Raw genomic sequence first — 19,603 nt, forward strand, 5'->3', positions numbered from 1 at the left:
TGCATTGAAATAAAAGAAAAACAGATCTTGGTGAAACACTGCAGAGGAGCCAGAATAGAGAGAAATCTACGAGGAAAATGAAGCTCCCAACTCAATTTAATAGAAATAGCAGGGGCAGAGTGGGGGTGAAATCCAGCCCCGTCTTCTCTTCGGACACTCACAGGTTTTCCTAAGATCCTGTGTTTAGACGAAACCTCCAGTCCTTCGAACAGGCGAGTCACTCAGTCCTCGGCTCTGAGCACACAAGTCTGATGGGGTGCGCTGTCTGTGCGTTCTGTGGTTGCGCTAAGATGGTAACTATCTGCTATTTGAACCATTTGCGTTTGAAGTTAATGAAATATAAAGCTCAGAGCTCAGAAGCCAGGTGTCATCTGAACAGCCAGAAGAGAGATTTCCGTCGCTGTAGAAGGTTCTAGTCAAGGTGGAGGTATGTGGATGCAAAGCACATTGCTGCATGTTATAGGAGGGCACTCATTATTTTCATGCCTTTTCACGAATGACCTTGGTTGTAATATCGATTTTCAGTAAGTCTCAGAAGTCTTTAACAACCTCCCGCCAATGCAGGAAAGCCAGGGCTGACACTGCAGAGCTGCCTGTGGGCTTCCTGCAGTTGGAGACCTACTAGGTGCCCCTGAAGTTAGAGACCTACTAGGCACCTCTGCAGTGGAAGACCTAATAGGCACCCCTGTAGTTGGAGACCTAGGTGTCTCAGAGTTAGAGACCTACTAGGCACCCCTGAAGTTAGAGACCTACTAGGCACCAGGCATGGTGCTCAGACCATGACATAGGCTCTAACGTCCATGAGCTTCTTACAAGGTGGCCATGTCTGGCCCCATGTTCCCATGGATACCATGCACATCCAGCCCCGCTCGGTCTAGGCCTGGGGAGGGAGCTCAGACATTCCCCTGCAGCCTCCAAAGCCAGTGCTCCTCGCTCAGGGCTTGTCAGACGTGATGCCACTGGGAGGTCACCGGCGAGCCAAGGGCAGCTGCCCCCCACGGCCACCGGGCCTCCCTGCACGGACGCCTTCACCCCGCTCTCCGCCTCTGCTTTGCTCTCCTGCTCTGCAGCCACCTGATCACGCCTCCTGGGGGCTGAGGACCCCACCACCACCAAGCCCCGCCCTGCAGGAAATCCTCAGCCACGTCTGAGTGCGAGGGCGCAGAACCCACCCACCAGCCTCATTCTATTACCGAGTCCAAGCGCGCTCTGCTGGCTGCATGAGGCTGGGAAAACGACTTTATTTGGAAAGCCAGCTGAGAAGATGGCAGGCTAGCGCCGAAAATAACCATCTTAGCGGGGTCTGAAGCCAGGTTGGTTTACAGGTCAGAGATGGGGGGAGATGAGGAAGCAAAGTAAAAAGGCCATTAGTCTTGCACACCTTGCAGGCCTCAGCCAGGGGTGTGTTCAGTTCTTCCTTCCTGCCGTCTACAGGTGGACAAGGCTCTGAACGAAGGCACTTTGGTTTAACAGTCAGGCGGAGAGGCAGGGTTCTCTGAGGCAGGCCATTCTGAATGATTATAATAACAAAAGCAATGAAAAGCAAGCCAAAGAAACTGTTCCACCATGGAGCCACAACTGGCTGCTTCTGTGCAACAATGCCAGTTCTGGAAGGCCAGCGCGTGGCCTCCCAGGCCGCCCAGACCCTGGCCCCTTCCTGCCCATGGGCCTCAAGCAACCAGTCATCAGTCTATCGCATCAGCCATCCACTCCCAGAGCTTCTTCTGACAGCCAACTGGACACCGCTGGGCGCAGAGAATGAGACACTAAACTGACGCCCCTGCCTTCAAAGACGGCGCTGGGAGAAGAGTGGGTGGGATGAAGTGTGCGGGGCTGGGCATGGGGGTGCAGAGAGGTCCTCATATCGGGGGCTGAGGGTGGGCGTCGATGGAGCAAACGTGAAGTGGGCTGGAGATCCCCCAGAAACGGGCAGGGTGCGCCTCATCTCTGGAGATGCACACACAGGGCCTGGGGACTGTGCCCACAGGAGACTCCCTCGTGGACTGGGTCTGAGTCCAGTGACAGGGACCCATGAACACACACCTCCCACCGCCGGAGGGGGTCCAGTGATGGGGACCCGTGAACACACACCTCCCACCGCCAGAGGGGGTCCAGTGATGGGGACCCGTGAACACACACCTCCCACCGCCGGAGGGGGTCCAGTGATGGGGACCCGTGAACACACACCTCCCACCGCCGGAGGGGGTCCAGTGATGGGGACCCGTGAACACACACCTCCCACCGCCGGAGGGGGTCCGGTAAAGGGGACCTGTGAACACACACCTCCCCCCGCTGGAGGGGAGTCCAGTGCACCGCCAGAAGGGAATCTGGTGATGGGGGAGACAGAGACGCCGGGGCCCACGGATGGTCTCAGGGGCAGACACATGGCGGGCCCGAGTGTCGGCACAGCCCATCCACCCTCGGTGGGCAGAAGGCCTCCCGTCACTGTCTGCTCCTTCATCCCGAAAAAACGTGTCCACGTCACCTCCCACGGCAAGAGGGCGTTCGCAACTGTGACAAAGGTTACAGACCCTACAAGAGGGAGGGGACTCTGGGTGGCCCGGGTGGGGTTACCCTAACCACCTGAGACCTCTCGGGGAAGTGGGTTCTCGCCCCTCATTGTGTGTGGGGGGTGTCCACAGCTCTGAGACTCAGGTGCTGTGGGTGCCCCAAACTCAGCTCATGGTCTCCACTGTTTCTACTGATGGAGGAGCCCCCACCCCTGAATTCTCTCATTCCCACCCGCTCAGACCGCCTGCTGCGTCCGCCTCCACATCTGACTACTAAATATGGAATTCCCTTACCTCTTCACTTAAAATTAACTTTCAAATAAGCCTAGGCAAAAAGCAAGACCTCCTCTAAAAGGGGCTGTGACTGAGGTCAGGCTGCGATGCTTAATGCACATGCTAAAGCTTTTCAGGCAAACTGCAACTCAGTCATCAGAAGTCAGGAGCACTAAATGGGTTATTCCAGTGCAAGGAGGCCATTATTCCCTCCCGATGGAAAAAGCCTAGTCTTTAAATTTCATACAGTCAAGAGCTATTTTCCTTTGGGATTTACCCTAAAATGGGAAGGTGCTATGGGGTGACTCTAGGAAACGTGTGTGGAAGGTCTTTGTTCGAGGAGCCAACCAGGCTGTGCTGACAATTCAAGAACAACAGTGACTTCTGTCATCACTGTTCATAAATCCTAATTAAAAAAAAAAAAGCCTCTGGACAGAAGTATAAGGTTGATAGCAAAATAGAAGAAAGTAGAGAAGTTTTCTGAAGTGTGGACGAAACGTGAGTGCGTGTGGGCAGTGGCACAGCGGACCCCAAGGTTGGCACTGAGGCCCCGGTGAGCACCGCTGGGGGTCTATGCAAGTTTTTCTCGGATGTGTGGCTCTCCTTCGGAATAAAGTTTCATCTCACCCGTGGGCTTAGCACTGTCGGCGTTTCTGTAGTTTTGTAAAGACAAAAGTCAAATGATTTGAGTCCCAGCAGAGCAGGACCAGAGCCCAGAGCCGCTCAGCGCACTCAGGCTGTTCCTGGCTCTGCAAACACTGTTCCTAGGGTTTAGCCACCGCCGACACCGAGTGTCTGCCAGACCCGTCCCACCCTCCCCTCTCACGGGGGTCAAACACTCGCTGTGCCAGTAAGTTCCTCTCTGCTGCCCTGTACTTTCCACAATAACAACTTAAAAACAATATGTTGTTTATCAACGGGCCTCCGAGCTCACCAGGAAGGAGTCTGATGCTCCGTGCTCAGGATTGGGTTTCTTCTGTCCCGCAAGCCAGCCCAGGTTGCATGGTGCTCAGGTGCCAGCAAGAGAGAATTCACAGTTTCCCAGGGACGGGCTGTGCCTGTGTGACATCACAAGGGCTGTGGGAGACAGAGCTCTGAGCTGAGCGGCCCCTCCCTGAAGAAGCCCTATTGAACATCGTGGGCCTGAACCCCCCTCTGCCAGCCCTCGGGTCCCCTGGGGTCCATCTCTAGGAGGCTCCTGTGAAAGCATGTGTCCAGCACACCCAGCCGTGGGCGACCAGCAGACAGCCTGGGGGGGTGAGTGCAGGAAGGACCCTCTGCCTGAAAGTGCAGACGCACACGGAGCTTCCAGGGGCTAAAGGGGCCTGTGGACCTGGAGAAAACATACCTGTGCCTCGTGGTGCAGGAAAGACACCTGTCCTGGCCCTGGGAGCCTGGGGTCTGGGGAAAGGCTCCCCATGAGATGGGGACAGCTGAGCACAGCCAGACACCTGTGTTCATACATGACATGCATGATCATGCCTGACTCCCTTGGTCACACCTGACATGTGTGGTCATGCCTGACACCCGTGGTCACGCCTGACACTCATGGTCATGCCTGACTCCCTTGGTCACACCTGACGTGTGTGGTCATGCCTGACACCCGTGGTCACGCCTGACATGTATGGTCATGCCTGACTCCCTTGGTCACACCTGACGTGTGTGGTCATGCCTGACACCCATGGTCACGCCTGACATGTATGGTCTTGCCTGACACCCGTGGTCACGCCTGACATATATGGTTGTGTCTGACATGCGTGGTCTTGCCTGATTCCCTTGGTCACAACTGACATGCATGGTCACGCCTGATGCGTGAGGGGCACAGCCAACCGCACTCGTCCACACAGCGCCCTGCCAGTGTTCTCCCGGTTCACAGACACAGAAACTGCAGCCCAAGGTTTTCAAGGTCATCCTGGGAGCCTACCTCACAAGCGGGGGCTCAGAACACCCAAAGTGCGGGAGTGCGGGCGCCCCTGCTGCCTGGAGGCGTTTCCCACCCCGGGAGCCCCTCCCGCTTCCCTTCCGGGGCTCTCCTCCCAGGCCTTGGCCCTCCCGGCTCCCCCTGCACCCCCACTCCACCCTGATGGAAAGGCTGCCCCCGTACCCCTCCAGGAACCTGGCCGGCCCCCACCAGACCCTCTGGTTCAAGAGGGCACACATCTCCCCTTCCAAGTGAAATTCTTAACAGCAAAACCCATCCTGTGCTTCTTCACGTAGCAGACTGTTTTAATTTAAATTAACGGGTGTGCTTCTGTCCTGATGTCTCCGGTCACCCACGGCCTCTCCAGAGGTGGCAGCCGCAGTGTCCAGGCCGTGGCCTCCAGTGGGTCCCCAGAGCAGGAGGGCCTCGCTGTCCTCTGCTTCTCTGAGTCCAGTCGGACACAGACAGCGGCCATGGCAGGGTGCTCGGAGCTGGCAGAGGGCCGGTCCTGCAGGCCCACGTTCTGCAGGACGTGCGAGCTTCTCCCTTCCTCGGACAGAGAGCCGAACATTCTCCAGTCTTTCCAAAATCCCTTTCACCTGCCCCAAATCTTTCAACAAATCCCCTTTCTACTTACATCAGCCAGACTCCAATTTTCCTGCTTACAGCGAAGAAACAGCCCTGCCCTTGGTTCTGACCTGCTGGATTAAACTGGGCTACACCTGGTGACCCCACCAGGACCTCCCCCAACACCTGCCCCCAAAGAAGCACGTGGTCTCCATCTAGACCCGACACCAGAGATGGCCGTGTGCAGATATGAGAGCCTTTGTCACCCCCATCAAGAGGCAGGGATGTCCAGACAAAGGCTGCCCCAGGGACAAGAAGATGGACAGCCACAGGACATCTGTCTGCGAGGAAACCCCTTCCTGCCAGTCTAGCTGTAGCCCTCGCCCCCAGACCCCCAGGGCCCAGGGCTGCAGGGGGTGGGGATCAGGGCAGGAATGACAGCCCCTGGCTAGAGCCGTCTGCCCCCCTGCAGTCCGAGCAGCGACCTGGGGTCACACTCGCTCCTGGAGGGGACACCACAGGAGCTCCGCTCGTTGCTGACGGCCCTCTCCTCCCCTCCCAGGCGCTCGTCATCCCTTTGTTCCTCCTTCGTCCGTCTCCGCGGCCGCTGGGTGGCAGTGTGGACGCGCGCACCGGCCGCCCGCCCGGCAGCCCCGCCAGGCCGCGTCCGGCGCGAATCCGTGGCGCCCGCGCTGCGCTGGGCACTCGGAGACCCGCGCACAGCGTCGCGGTCCCGCCTCGGCGCAGCCTGAGAAACCCGGCCCGCCCGCAGCCAGACCGCCGCTCCTCCTCCGCAGATCGGGCGCCGCGCCCTCCCTTGCCAAGCCCGGGGATTGAATTAGCGCTTCAATCCCGGCTTCCCGCCGGCTGTCGCGTCCGAGCAAATGAGGCTGCAGTCTTCACCGCCCTACAGAGGCGAGTGGCCCGGCCCGGACCACAGACCGAGCCAAGGGCTTCCTGAGCGGCCTCCTGGCACGGGGCCTCCCAGAGACCACATGAGAGCACAGAGGTGCCCAACTCCGCCTCCCTATGAGACAGGGACCCAGACGAGAGAGGTGCACTTACCCCAGGAGAAGAGCCCGACTCTGGCCGGGTGGGGGCACTCTTGACCCACCGTAGAACCAGGGCGGTTCGGCCGCGGGGCCGAGCGCAGCCTCACAGGCAGAGGTCCCGGCCCTCACGGTGCAGAGTCTCAGGCTTCAGGAGGCCCAGGCCGGACCCCTTCCAAGGCCGTGCCCCGCACTGTCCCCGTGTGATCAGCTCCCTGGCATAGGCCCCTGGGCTGGATCTGCACGTCCTGTGAGGGGCAGGCACCCGGGCCAGCTCAGGGCTATGGGCTGCGGGCAGGGATGCCTGCACGCCCGCAGAAACCCCGAACAGGGCTGCTGTGGTACCTACACATCCATGGGGCGCTCGAAGAGGACCAGACCCCGACCCGTGCTGGGCGTCACCGGCCTTCCCTTTGCCCCAGCCGCTCTAGGCAGATCGTCCCTTCCTCCGAGGCAATCAGTGTGCAAGCATCCTGCAGACACAGGCTAGCCAGGTCCTCGCTCCCAAAACGGACTCGCAGGAGACCCTGAGACTGTCTCCCCCCAGCCCCCTTCTGGCCCCCAGCCCCAGCTGTTTTCCTTTGTACGGGCACATCTACATGCTTCCTTAGAAAAATGAAAATGTTTGTTGTTTCCTTAGAAAAATGAAGATGCTTGTTATTTTTTGCTGAGGTTTATGACATACAGAAGGAAGAACCATGGGTGACTGTGGGAGGCACCTTCTAGAATGGTCCCCAGTGGCCCCGCCCCCAGGAGTCCCCTCCTGAGTGTAGGCTGGGCCTGGCCACTGGGGATACAGACAAGGATGCAGACTGTGATGGGGCATCGCTTCTCTGATGGGCTCAGGCCGCACTGCTCGGAGGCACCAGCGGTCCTTGGGAGCTGCTTAGGGCAGAGGCGCCCAGTGAGGAACCCAGGCCTTGTCCAGCCACCCATGTGGCCTCACGGTCAAGTGTGGCGGGTGAGGCAGAGCCTGGCCGTGCCTGGCATGAAGTCCTGCCCTACAGCACCTGCAGGGACACTGATGATTTGTCACAAGTTGCTGTTTGGGGGTGACAGTGATACAGGAATAGACAAGGAATACCGCTAGTAAGGACGTGGAGGACCAAATTCAATCGTCAGATTCAGAGCCTTTATTTTTCTTGTTCTTGAAATCTGGGTTTGCAGCAAAGCAAAATTGTCTCTACTTGATTAACATAGAAAAGGAACTTATATTTTAATATAATTTACAGAAGCATTGATCAAAGGTAAGAGGATGCTTTTCCATATATAGTCCTTTATGACCTCACTACCATTGTTTGTACTTAACTGTTGTAATAATTATAGAAGTCATTTCATACTTTGGACAAAGCCAAGAGCAATTCTGAGTAATAATTACATAACAAACATTTTGCCTACAAGTTGTAAAACTTAAAGTTCTTCAGGAATAATACCCAGAAACACTGTTTTTCCTTTCAGACCCTGGAGATGCAAGGGCCACGGGCAGGGCCCCCTACACGTGCTCCTTGTCGAACTCGCAAAGGAAGTGCATGGTGAGGTGGCAGGCCACGTCGTTCCAACCCCCCGAGGCCACCAGCTCCACGCAGTCCTCCTCATCGTAGGCGTTGTTGGGTTCCCCGCTGCGCCACTTGCTGAAGGTCTGCATGGGGGAGCGGTCCGCGTAGACGAACGCGCCCTCCCTCTCCAGGTCGTTGATGCCGATGAAGACGCGGGCCAGGCCGGCCTGCGTGATGTAGGCGGCCAGAAGCGCGTTGGCGGCCTCGTCCTTGGGCATGCTCAGCATGCCGCCCCGGCCCTGGCAGGCCAGCTGCGCGTCCAAGTAGCGCTTCTCCTCCTTCACCAGCAGGTACATCTTCTGCTCCGTCTCGCGCACCCCGGCAACAGCTGTGACAACAGGGCTGCAGGGTGAGCGCCGGCAGTCCCCGAAAGGAGCGCCGACCCAGAGCACCGTGCAGCGGGGGCAGACACGGAGTCCCCGGCCGGGCCACGGAAACCACCCCTGCAGCCAGCAGTTCCCGAGGCAGGGCTTGGGGAGGCCCGGGAGCAGGAAGGTGCCCGGAAGCACGTACCGTTCTTTATGAACTTCAGCTCCGCCGTGAGCTGGGTGACCTGGTTGTCCATCTCCCCGATGGCCTTCCTCAGCTGGCTGCATTCGCACGGGATGCCTGCGGATGGAGACCACAGCCAGCATGTTAGGAGATGAGCCCCTTCCCCAAAGCACCGACGTGACACAGCAGACACGCAGACACGCGGGCTGTCCAGGCTGTGATAGACTTGACCCTAAAGGCGAGGAGCAGTGGGAGGGCGGCAACAGGGGCGCCCAGGTCAGGTCCGAGTTTCCCAGTCTCGCTCTGGTCACCGTGGGAAGGAATCAGTGGGGTGCAGAAGTGACACGGGGTGGGCGAGAGTGGGGGTCGTGACCGTCACCGCGGGAGGATGTCTGGACTGTGTTTCGGGGGCGGGGGAAAGAAGACGAGACATTTGAGAAGCGTGGTGGAGCTGGAGCCCTTGGGCGATGTTCGGTCACCCATGCGTGGCCCACCATGGTTCAGTTTAGGTGTCTCCTCCCGGCCTCTTGAGAGGACCCTAATCTTCGTGCCCTGAGGAGCTCCACGGGGTAAGAAGCCTTCTCAGAATGTCACTTGGCTGTCACAGCGTCCTGGGTGAGTCGCACGTGGAGGCACATCTAGCTCCAGCACCCGCTCCATATCAGGACGGGCTGCTGGCTCCGCCCACCCACCAGCGGCTCCGCCCCCGCGACTCTGCTCCGCCCACCCACTCGCGGCCCCACCCACCCGCGGCCCGGCCCTCCAGCGGCCCCGCCCACCAACCAGTGGCCCCGCCCACCAAATGCCCCGCCCACTCACGACTCGGCCCTCCCACCCGCGGCCCCGCCCACCCGCGGCTCGGCCCTCCGGCGGCCCCGCCCGCCCAGCCGCGGCCCCGCCCGCCCAGCCGCGGCCCCGCCCGCCCAGCCGCGGCCCCGCCCGCCCAGTCGCGGCCCCGCCCCGCGTTTTTGAGGACTCCGCCGCGTGAGCGCTCAGCCCGCCTTCGCTGTCTGGTCGTCAGCTTCGGTGTCTGGCCCGTCGTCCAGACTCCCGGCCACCCTTTATCACCGAGAGCCCGGACACCCCCACCACCCACAGGGCGCCCCCCTGCCGGGGCACCTGGCGCCGCCGCGCCTGGGTGGGTTCGCTCTGAGGGAACGTTCTCTGAGACGTGTCTTCGGTCTTCGAGGTCTCTGAGGGCCGAGCTGGCGAGCTGGGCCCGCTGTCCGCCCGGCGGGCCCCTCAGCGGCACCGGGGCCGCCCCAGGGACGCGGACACCAGTCCGCACCTCACCCAGAATCTGTGAGGTGTCTCCTGTGTCACCGGGGGGACAGACAAGGGCCGGCAGTGCAGACCCCCAGGAGGGGGTCTCAGCAACGGGTCTGAGGGGCCGCGAGAGCCGAGGCAGGGCGTGGCAGGGGCAGTCCGGCGGCGCCGGGGGAGGCTGTGTGTGGACCGCGTGAACCTGGCGCGGGCGCTGGAGGCCCCGGCCGGGCGGCGGGCTGGACGGTGAGGGCCGCCCTGGAGCGGGGTGGGGGCGGCGGCTCCGCCTGGATAAGGAAGGGGGGCAGCAGAGGGGCTCCTCCGGGGAGACAGGGGACGTGGGGGCGACAGGGTGCTGACAGAGAGGAAGGGTCCGCCCACAGCCGGGCCTCGCGGCCCCCAGGAGGGGTGGGCGGCGGGGACGAGCTGGGCTGGGCTGCAAGGACTCCGGAAAGAGCAAAACCAGAAGGTACAGACGAGCTTTTCAGAGAAGCCAGGTGCTCAGAGCAAGTGGGCTCCCCAGAGACGCATCAGGAAAGGACCCCTTTAGGGGTCGTTAGGACCCCTGTGTCTGAGCCGAATGAGGAGCTGGGACCACATGCAGTCGGCAGGCAGACCGCGCCCTAAGCAGGACATGGACACATTCAGGCGGGAGGAAACTGAACACTGAAGGGGTCCACAGAGGGAGCGACACCCAGGGAGGGGAGGGCAGGTACCTGTGCTGCTTTCCAGCCCCTTGCAGCGTGATGTCATGCTTTATACTTTTTAAAAGTGCAGTTTTAACACGTTTAAGAAATCCTTGAACCCTTTATGCATACCTGGTTCTCCGTTAGGGCCAGGGGGTCCTATGTCACCAGAATCTCCTTTTTCACCTGCAAAAGAGAAGCAAGGCCAAAGTCACCAAGCAGGGGTGGGGCGTGTTCCATGAGCTCAGACTGTCCAGGTGACAGCGTTCATTCTTCCATGGGCAATGCCCTGGGGTTTCTCCTGGTCCCTCCTCCCGCAGTGAACTGTAGGGAGGTACAGTGTGTCAACGATTGCTTCTCCAGGCTCTGCTTACATGACAGGGAACACACACATAGCACAGGACTTGAGAGGTTACCAGACAAGCATGCTTCACATCGATCCTGGAAAGCCAGCATGTTTCCTAGAACGTCCACCATCTCAGGAAATCTGAGGCTCAGTGTCAGTCCTGTCCGAGTCCCTCATCACAGCAAGAGAACCCAGGTAGAACATGTGACCTCAGAGATGAATGGACCTTACGGGTTAGCCAGCCAAACAGAGTCAAGGTGAGACTGGTCCTCCCCGACCCTCTCTGGGAGGCAGCGAGGCACCATCATGGACACCTGGGCGCCAGCCTTCCATGGACAGGACATGCCACTCAGCCACTCTGACCCTCCATCTTTCCCAACTTATCAAACAAGGGGGTCAGAGAAAACCATGGAGACAGCGCTTCCAGCTGCTTTGCAATTAGACGATGGATATTTATTTTTAAATCACAGGGATGTCCCTAAAGCATAATCTTTCTTCCCCCTGAGAGAACCTAAGTATCTCCGCTGACCTGGGGCAGTGAAGGGACAGTGAAGTGCATATCCTTGGAGACCCGTGTTCTGTCTGATGGAGATGAAGAGAGCTCAGCAGGCTCCACCCTAGTGATGTCTTTGTTTTATCAGCATCAGGAACTTGAGAATGACTCGGGGTTCAGCCTGACAAGGGCCCAGCATGGCAGCCTCAGAGACACAGAAGCTCAGGTAAGCTGAGCCCACTGAGTACCCCCAGGGCAGGCTGTCCCCCGTGAGACTCTGACATTTACCCAGAGCATGTGCTGTGTGTTACAAGCATGCACACCCCTACTTGTAGGCAACACCCACAGCCTTTTGCGAAATGGCTAAAAGGCAGAAACCCCTCCAGCGACCCTCAGCAGATGAAGGGGCAAGTACAATGTGCTCCATCCATGCAACAGAATATTGTCCAGCCTATGAAGGGAAGAGGTCCCGATGCCTGCTGCAGCGGATATGAACCTCGGAAGCATCGTATTAGTGAAAGATACAAACGCACAAAGAGTGTATGATTCCATGTGTGTGAGATACCTGAATAGGCAAGTTCACAGACAGAATGCAGATAAGCGGTTGCTGGGGCTGGAGGGGAGAGGGGAGTTGCTACTTGATGAGGACAGAGTCTCTCTCTGGAGAAATGAAAGCATTTTGGAAATACATATGTAGCGGTGGTGGTTGTACAACACAGCAGTGGAACCTAGTGGCACTGAACTGTGCGCTGCAAGTGATGAATTTCATGCTACAGGTGTGTCACCACCACTGTTCAAAGCTTCCTGGAAGCAGTCGTAGCCAGCTCTGTGTCACGCACATCTGTGTGCTCCGTGACGAATCCCCGGGGCAGGGGCTCCCCGCAGACGTGCCAGGGGCAGAGGCGCTTTCGGGGCAGTCCCTGTTCCCCGTCAACCCATCTAGGGCTTCGAGTCGTGAGTGGGTCTAGGTGGGCTCTCCTGGTGGGAGCCACAGGGACCTGCCCTGGCCCAGCCCAGCCCTGGCAGGAAGGACTCCTTGGCCAGGACTGTGATGGAGGGGGTGCCCACTGGGCAGAGTCAACCACAGCCAAGCTTCCTCACCCCTAAGCCCCCGCAGCCTTCCAGGCCCTCCCAGCCTGTCTCCTGCAGCCAGCACCCCACAGGTGACAAGACCTGTGGGGAGCTTCCATGGGACCGGGGGCCTGCCTGCTTCATTAAGAGCCTCGGGGTCCAGCAGAGGTGCAGACAAGCAAGGGGCTCAGAAATCATTCGCTGACAGAGGGTGGAGGGGTCAGTGCACAAGGCTGAGCCACCCCTTGACTGCCCTGGACCTCATCGTCCAACCCCATCCTCCAGGGTCGTGCGGGTCAAACAGGATGACATGGGAACTGATGCTGCCTCCCCTGTGCTCATGGGGAGCTGGTCCCCAGTCCCAGGAAGTCTGAGCCACCGAGCTGGAGGTGGACACACACTGTGTCCAGAACACCGTCCTTCAGCTGCTCAAACGGGCCTCCTGATTGTCCCCTGAGCCTGAGCAGCTTGTGAGCCCTGCAGGGTTGGGGCATCCCTGCCTGCTAGCACCCAGTCAAGTCTGATTGCTCCCAAAACCTAAATATCAGGGCAGATCCGATCATGTGTAAAGCACACACAATAAGCACGCCCGCCAGCTGCTCTCCAAGCGCCCAGCGGCGAGCCTGTGAGGAAACGTGAGCCAGAGGTGTGAGTGAAATACCTTTGGAGCCAATGGGGCCAATCTTCCCGTGGCGCCCCACGCCACCTTTCTGTCCTTTGTCGCCCACGTCTCCTGTGGAAACAACGAGATCACGGTCGGCCAAGGCACGGGTAATGCGTACAGGTAACGCGGACGCACACCATCCCCCGGAGCACACATGCACGCACACACAGCCACGCACACACGAGGAGGCCGGACACACAGCCACTCTTAATCTCTCCAAGGTCATGGGGTCAACTGATCCCTGAAGGTTCCTCACATCAACTGCTGATGTATTTCCCTCCCCTAAGTCTCAAGGGAAATAGACGGGGAAAGAGTGGAAACAGTGTCAGACTTTATTTTTTTGGGCTCCAAAATCACTGCAGATGGTGATTGCAGCCATGAAATTAAAAGACGCTTACTCCTTGGAAGGAAAGTTACGACCAACCTAGATAGTATATTAAAAAGTAGAGACATTACTTTGCCAACAAAGGTCCGTCTAGTCAAGGCTATGGTTTTTCCTGTGGTCATGTATGGATGTGAGAGTTGGACTGTGAAGAAAGCTGATCGCCGAAGAACTGATGCTTTTGAACTGCGGTGTTGTAGAAGACTCTTGAGAGTCCCTTGGACTGCAAGGAGATCCAACCAGTCAATCCTAAAGGAGATCAGTTCTGGGTGTTCATTGGAAGGACTGATGCTGAGGCTGAAATTCCAATACTTTGGCCACCTGATGCGGAGAGCTGACTCACTGGAAAAGACCCTGATGCTGGGAGGGATTGGGGGCAGGAGGAGACGGGGACGACAGAGAATGAGATGGCTGGATGGCGTCACTGACTTAATGGACGTGAGCTTCGGTGGACTCGGGGAGTTGGTGATGGACAGGGAGGCCTGGCGTGCTGCAGTCCATGGGGTTGCAAAGAGTTGGTCACGACTGAGCAACTCAACTGAACTGAAGTCTCGCACGCTACGGAACGGCGAAGGCCTCGGCGCCCACCCTGATGTCCACTCAACCAGGCCACAGGCCGAGCTCCAGCCGGCAGGCAAGTCCTAGCTCTGTGACATCGCCCCAGCTCAGACCAGGTCAAGGTCACAGGACAGAACACAGGCTGAGCTGAACCGCGGTGGAGATGGAAACATGCCACCCAGAGCCACCCATCCAACATGCCCCCCAGTCTAACCAGAGCTGGCTTAGGTCTGCACAAGGAGGAGGGGTTGGGGGCAGAGCATGTGCACAGACACTCTCGTATTTATTACAGGAGGGGTTCATTGCACAGACCAGGTTCCCGGGTTTAGGTCCCTGGTCCAGCCACGAGGCAAGCTTCTGCCTCAGACACCACGTGCCCTGCGTGACGCTGGAGACTCAAGAGCAACAGAGCTCAGCGTTTGCTGGAGGAGGCAGCTCTGACCTCGGTAATGAGTGTTGTAACAGGAGAGGCATGGGGGCCTCCTGGGGTGGTTGGGCTGGTTTTCACGCTGTTTCTTCACTGACCAGCAGGGTCCGCTGGGACACTTGCCATGGCCTCCTTAGGGGACGTGCAGATCCGCTAAATTAGATTAAACTTGGGCTCCACCGACAGCCCTGTGAAGACCCATGCCCAGAGCAGCTGGAGGTCTTAGAGACCACCCACCCAACCACAGCTGCAGAGACACAGTCGAGGGACTTGCACCTACAGTGAGGAGCTGGGCGGATGGTTCCCAGCATGAGGACTCCACTGAGGTCCCACTGGAGCCTGGGGAGTGACCTGCTGCCTGGGGAACGTGCCGTCTCACTCAGAAGACCCACCACCGCACAGGAGCCTGGGTCACATTGGGGTAGGTCGGGTGTGAGCGTGGGCCGGTCACCTGGTCTGCTGTTTGCTAAGAAGATTCCAACTAGAAAAGGTAAGGACAGAGTACGGGCCTCCTACAACCTGAGGTTCACTTCTCCCTGAGACTCCTGCAGCGGGGCGCTCAGAACAGCACCTGCCCACCCCTCTGCTCCCCCGAGACAGCCCCTGCCGCTTCAAGCAGACAGGAGAGGGTGGGAGGCTAGCGGGAGGGCCTGGAGGGGAAGCACCTCCATCAGGAACAATCTGGTGAAGTGCTTCCTCCCCCGCTTCCCCCCCCCCCACACAAAACCTCCCAGCTTAGCAGTCGATCAAGTAATGATTCAGTTCATCTGCTGAAGGACGCAGTCAGGGTTTAGCACACATCCTGCTGTTGTAAATAAGTCATAACCTGAGGATGATTGCAGAGCCCTGGCGTTCAGCCCATCTGTGAACTGCACAGCCAAACTTCACCACTGATTCAAGGTTGCCAGTGACACGGGGCACCTATGCTCAGCATGTCTGTGTCCAGCTCCTGCCCTTGGAGGAGTGTGGTCCCTGCTGTAGGGAGCTCTGAGAAACCAGGTACAGATAGGACAATCGGACAGTCGGACACTAGTGGCTCATGGGGCAGAGGATGGAGGCGGGCCTAGAGCCCATGCTCCACGGGGAGCGAAGGCGCTGCGGGTCTGCAGACCCGGGGAGAGGCCCTGGGGGGGTTTGTCAACACGCATGGCTGGACCCACCGCAGGGGGGACTCCACAGGTCTGGGAGGGGTGTCCCCACAAGCTCCCAGGTGATGCCGATGCTGGTCTGCATCCTGGTCCCAGAACCAGGCTTGGGGACCCCTGAGGTTTTGGGGGCGTGAGAAGGCTGGAGGTGCAGGAGGCCACCTGTGTAGGCCAAGGCTGGAGGTCAGCCAGCCCAGCATCTGGGCCCTCAAAGTCGACTCTCTCCAAACAGTGTGATAATGACATCCTCCTTGTGGTCTGAGACGCTGGGCACATGGCGCTGCCCACCTGCCCCTGAGGAGCCGTGTGCGGGGCGCTCAGAACTTGGGCCCTGGCCCTGGCTGAACTCCCCCTGTCATTTGACCCCACCTGGACCCACACACACACAAAGAGCCTTGGGCCCACCAGCTCACACACCCGAATCTACATTTTAACACATCCTGGAGTGACTCCACGGCCCCAAAACTGGAGCAGGCCCTGGCCTGCTCCCAGCCTGGTGGCCTCTTGCCTCTGTGCAGAAGGCCAGGCCCTGGGGGAAGCTGGGCCCCAAGTGAGCGGTCACCCTGGCCAGCACAACGAGCACACTGTCCTGCACGGTTCCCACACATCAGGCCCCCCGAGGGCAGAGTGACGACAGCCACCACCTGTGGGTGCTGCTGCGGGCAGTGTTGGTGCTGGGCAACTCGTGTGCACACACGTGCGTGTACACACATCTATATTACACGTGTGTGCCTGTTACATGTGTGCACGCACATGCATTCATGCAAATGTGCACGTATACATGCCAGTGCGTGAGTGTGCCTGATACACGCGTGCACACGTCGACACTCAGACATGCACACACGCATGAACAGCATTCAGACATGCACACATAAACACGCACCCTGCAGCCCTGTCGTCCTCGCTGCACTTGGGCTGGAACCTGGGGGCAGGAGCCGCAGGTGCTGCAGTGTGACCCCACGCACACAAGACCTTTGGGTGTGGGCTGCCGCCCCTCATGGAATATTCTGTCTGTGGGGTTTGCTGGAGAAGAAAGAGGCGAGAACCACTGGGTCCCCTGACGTAACCTGCACGCTCTGTGCTTGAGGGCGACCCGCGGTCAACCAGAAGCAGCAGAAAGGCTGGGGGACTGCCAGCCCGGCAGGGACTGGATGCAACAAGAGCCCACTGCCTTCGTCCTGCCTCCTCCGGAGTCCCCTAGGACAAGAAGCAAACTGCCCCGCTCTGGAGGTGGGGGAGGGCCGGGAACACACCGGACACGGTCAGATCCTGTCCTTCCATGCCTCCGGAGCTGGTGGCGGCGGCTCCCAGGAAGCCTGTCCCCTCCGCTAATGAGACGGGCACTGCGCACATTTGTCCCCTGGACACGCACGAGGGACGGTGCTCGCAGCGGGCTGGTGATTCTCATTAATTTTAATGAAGATCTCACTCCGTCCTTTGAAGAGGAGACAGGGCAAAAGGAGCACTTGGCAGCCCGCTTCCTCAGCGATTTTTAACGGGGATGATGCACGCGTTCCAGCTCCCAGAAAGCCCATCAGGGTCGGGATCGCCCTCCACCCTTCTGGGCTGGGAGGGGCCTCAGCCCCTGCGCTCGGGGGCCCTGCGGGCGGCCTCTTAGCTGCATGTCTGGGGGCTTGAGATGACACGCGTTTAGCAGGTGGTGTCAGCAAGCGCAGCTCGTGCTGAGTGCACACGGCGCTCAGGCGGGAAGTGCGGGCAGGACTTGCATTCCAATGAAGGACCCCGACAGCGGTGGGGGGGGGGTCTGCCGTGCATGGGCCGTCTTTGTTCTTCCAGAAAAGCCAGCCTGCAGCTTGCAGGCACTTTCTGCTGCATCTGCTTTGAGTTCCCAGCAGGGGGGCTGCTCCATGTGTGACCAGAGACCCCCCCCCAACACATGGCATGCCAGCCAAAGCAGGAGGCCCCCGTCCTGCAGCAGCCCCACGTCAACACAGCCGGCCCTCTGTGGAAACTGTGCCAGGGGCAGGATGCCGCGGTCCCACCCACCCCAACCCCCCGGCGCCAGCCGACAGTCTTGCCCACCTCGGCCGCCCCCCAAACCAAAGCTGAAACTGCGTAAACCCAGCTGGTCCTCCTGGTTGGAGGAGCATCTCAGGGCAGAGCATCTGCTCGGTGGGCAGCAAGGGAATCCAGCCCAGCGTGGCCAGGTGCCTCGGCCACAGACCACCCCCCAAACCTGGGGAGGGGGTCCCCGCGCAGTCATCCTGGCCCTCAGGCCACCCACAGATTTCAGAGGCATTCCTTCCAGATGTTTCCCAGACAACTGACTGAGGGCCTTCCAAGGGCCAGGTCCTTGATGGGATGGAAGACTCCAGTCAGGAGCCAGAGGAGAAAGGAAGGAAGGGGTCCCACGGGGAAAACGATGCAAAACCAGGGAGACTGGAAGCCTGTGGGGCATTCTGGACATCTGGAGAGAATCCCTCACACTTTCTCAGCAACTAACAAAAAAGTTCCTGGTTGGACACCTAGGATCCCGCATGCCTCAGGGCAACTAAGCCCGTGGGCGGAAACTAGAGAGTCCGCACGCTGCAACGAAAGCTCCCGCGTGTCCCAGCGGAGGCCTGACGCGGCCAGATAAGTAAACACGTCTTTTTAAAAAGCACACTGATGTAGCCTCTCACTGCTGCCAGGCTGGAAGCTCTCTGAGGCGGTGAGGGTGATGGCGGATGGCCTTCTTTTGATTCAATAAGAAAGAAAGGGTGGACAGATTTGACCCTTTTGAACGGCCATATCCATCCATATTTCAAAGACACCAGCATTTCGATCTACAATTACATGCCTGGAATTTATCTTCAAGCTCCACTCATGCACATTAAGAATGACATTTAAAGATGACTCACTGCAGCAAGGCCCTAGGAAACTGCAAACCTGCAGTAATAGGAGACCAGCCAGCTAAAGCACGGACACCACGTCGTCAGGAGGAAGCAGGCAAACCGGCATGTCCTCCTGTGGACGGATCTCCAAGTACACGGAAAGAACAAAACACACGACAGTACATACATTGTGCAACTGCTCCTACAGAAGCAGGAAAGAGCAGAGCTCACTTGGCCATTCCAAAATATCTCTATGAAGATGCAGAACCCTGACAGATGCCCAGTGGGGAGGGTGGCTGGTGGGGAAGGAGGGAGGCTAGTCCCTGGGAATATACATTTTGAACTTTGAGCCAGGAGCAGTTGGTTTATTTTTGATTAATTTGTTCCAAGTAAAGGGAGACTAAATAAAAACCAGCTCCTGGGCTTGATGGAGGGGTGGTGGTGACAGAAATGCTCTCGGTCTTGAGTGGGACCAGGGTTTCACGGGCCAAAGTCGTGGATGGTACGTCCCAAACGGAGACGGTGGGTACATCACACCTCGAAACAATGAGAAACCAGGGCGTGGGCTGACAGCCATGATGGCCCTTCCCTGTGTGGGTACCGCCTCCACTGGACCAGTGTTCTGCGCGTGACTGGGATGGGCTGGAGCACCACAGAGCGTGTTCTCACAGGATAGCATCCCCACGTTGACAGAGCACTCGACCCGCCGCCTTTAGGGACTTCCCAAGTTTCAAAGCAGCAGCAGTTAGTGAACCCTAGAGGGGACGTTTGCTACCTCACTGAGCGCCGTATGGCTGCTTCCCTGGGAACCTCAGCACCAGCCCAGGAAGCAGGCTACACGACGCCGATTTACTAATGAGGGAACAGGTTCAAAGGGACTTCCGTTCTCGGGTTTCAGAACCCCCAAAACAGTGACTAGGGTCCATCAGCCATAAATGGGAGGCCACTGAGTGACCCCCACCATGGCCCATGCAGATCTGTGCCCGCTCTCCCCTGCACACCGACGTGACTGCCTCCATCCCTGCCTGCACGCCCTCGTGAGTGTGCTTGTGTGTAACGGTCACCGGCGCGTGAGGGCCAGCCAGAGCTGAGCCCCGCGCCCTGAGCCGTCCCGTGACGTGCGCCTCCAGGAGGCTCCAGGCAGGCAGGACCCGGGAGCACCGTTTAAAGAGCGCCCTGTGACCTGCTCACTCACACCTCCCCACCCGCTCCTCCCCCAGCAGCGCATGCAGGGCCCAGGGGTGGCACATACCTTTCTCTCCCGTGGGGCCGACTCTTCCGGGCCGTCCTGGGGCGCCTTTGTCCCCCTTCTCACCAGCATCCCCTGTGGAAGAAGCCACAGGCCATTAAGACCTCAGCCGAGTGC

General features: G+C 58.9%; 1 protein-coding gene across 1 annotated transcript; it reads right to left on the bottom strand.

Annotated features, from left to right (window-relative positions):
• Positions 1-7,485: 7,485 nt before the first annotated feature.
• Positions 7,486-19,558, bottom strand: COLEC11 (collectin subfamily member 11). The gene is made up of 7 exons (XM_088837792.1): positions 19,490-19,558; positions 19,199-19,283; positions 15,419-15,565; positions 12,889-12,960; positions 10,450-10,503; positions 8,390-8,485; positions 7,486-8,204 (listed from the first exon to the last, which is right to left on the bottom strand). Exons 1-7 carry the CDS (start codon positions 19,556-19,558, stop codon positions 7,813-7,815), a joined length of 915 nt encoding a protein of 304 aa, XP_088693918.1. The 3' UTR covers positions 7,486-7,812.
• Between the last annotated feature and the right edge of the window lie 45 nt (positions 19,559-19,603).

Source organism: Moschus berezovskii, chromosome 7 (genome assembly GCF_049115385.1).
Source record: "Moschus berezovskii isolate FMDL1 chromosome 7, NW_MosBer_1.0, whole genome shotgun sequence".
NCBI lineage: Eukaryota > Metazoa > Chordata > Mammalia > Artiodactyla > Moschidae > Moschus > Moschus berezovskii.

Coding starts and splice junctions, on each gene's coding strand:
- COLEC11 (XM_088837792.1), bottom strand. CDS start 19,558: ATGCTGGTGAGAAGGGGGACAAAGGCGCCCCAGGACGGCCCGGAAGAG. Junction 19,284..19,489: donor CGGCCCCACGGGAGAGAAAG/GTATGTGCCACC, acceptor GTTACACACAAG/CACACTCACGAGGGCGTGCA. Junction 8,205..8,389: donor GCTGAAGTTCATAAAGAACG/GTACGTGCTTCC, acceptor CTGTTGTCACAG/CTGTTGCCGGGGTGCGCGAG.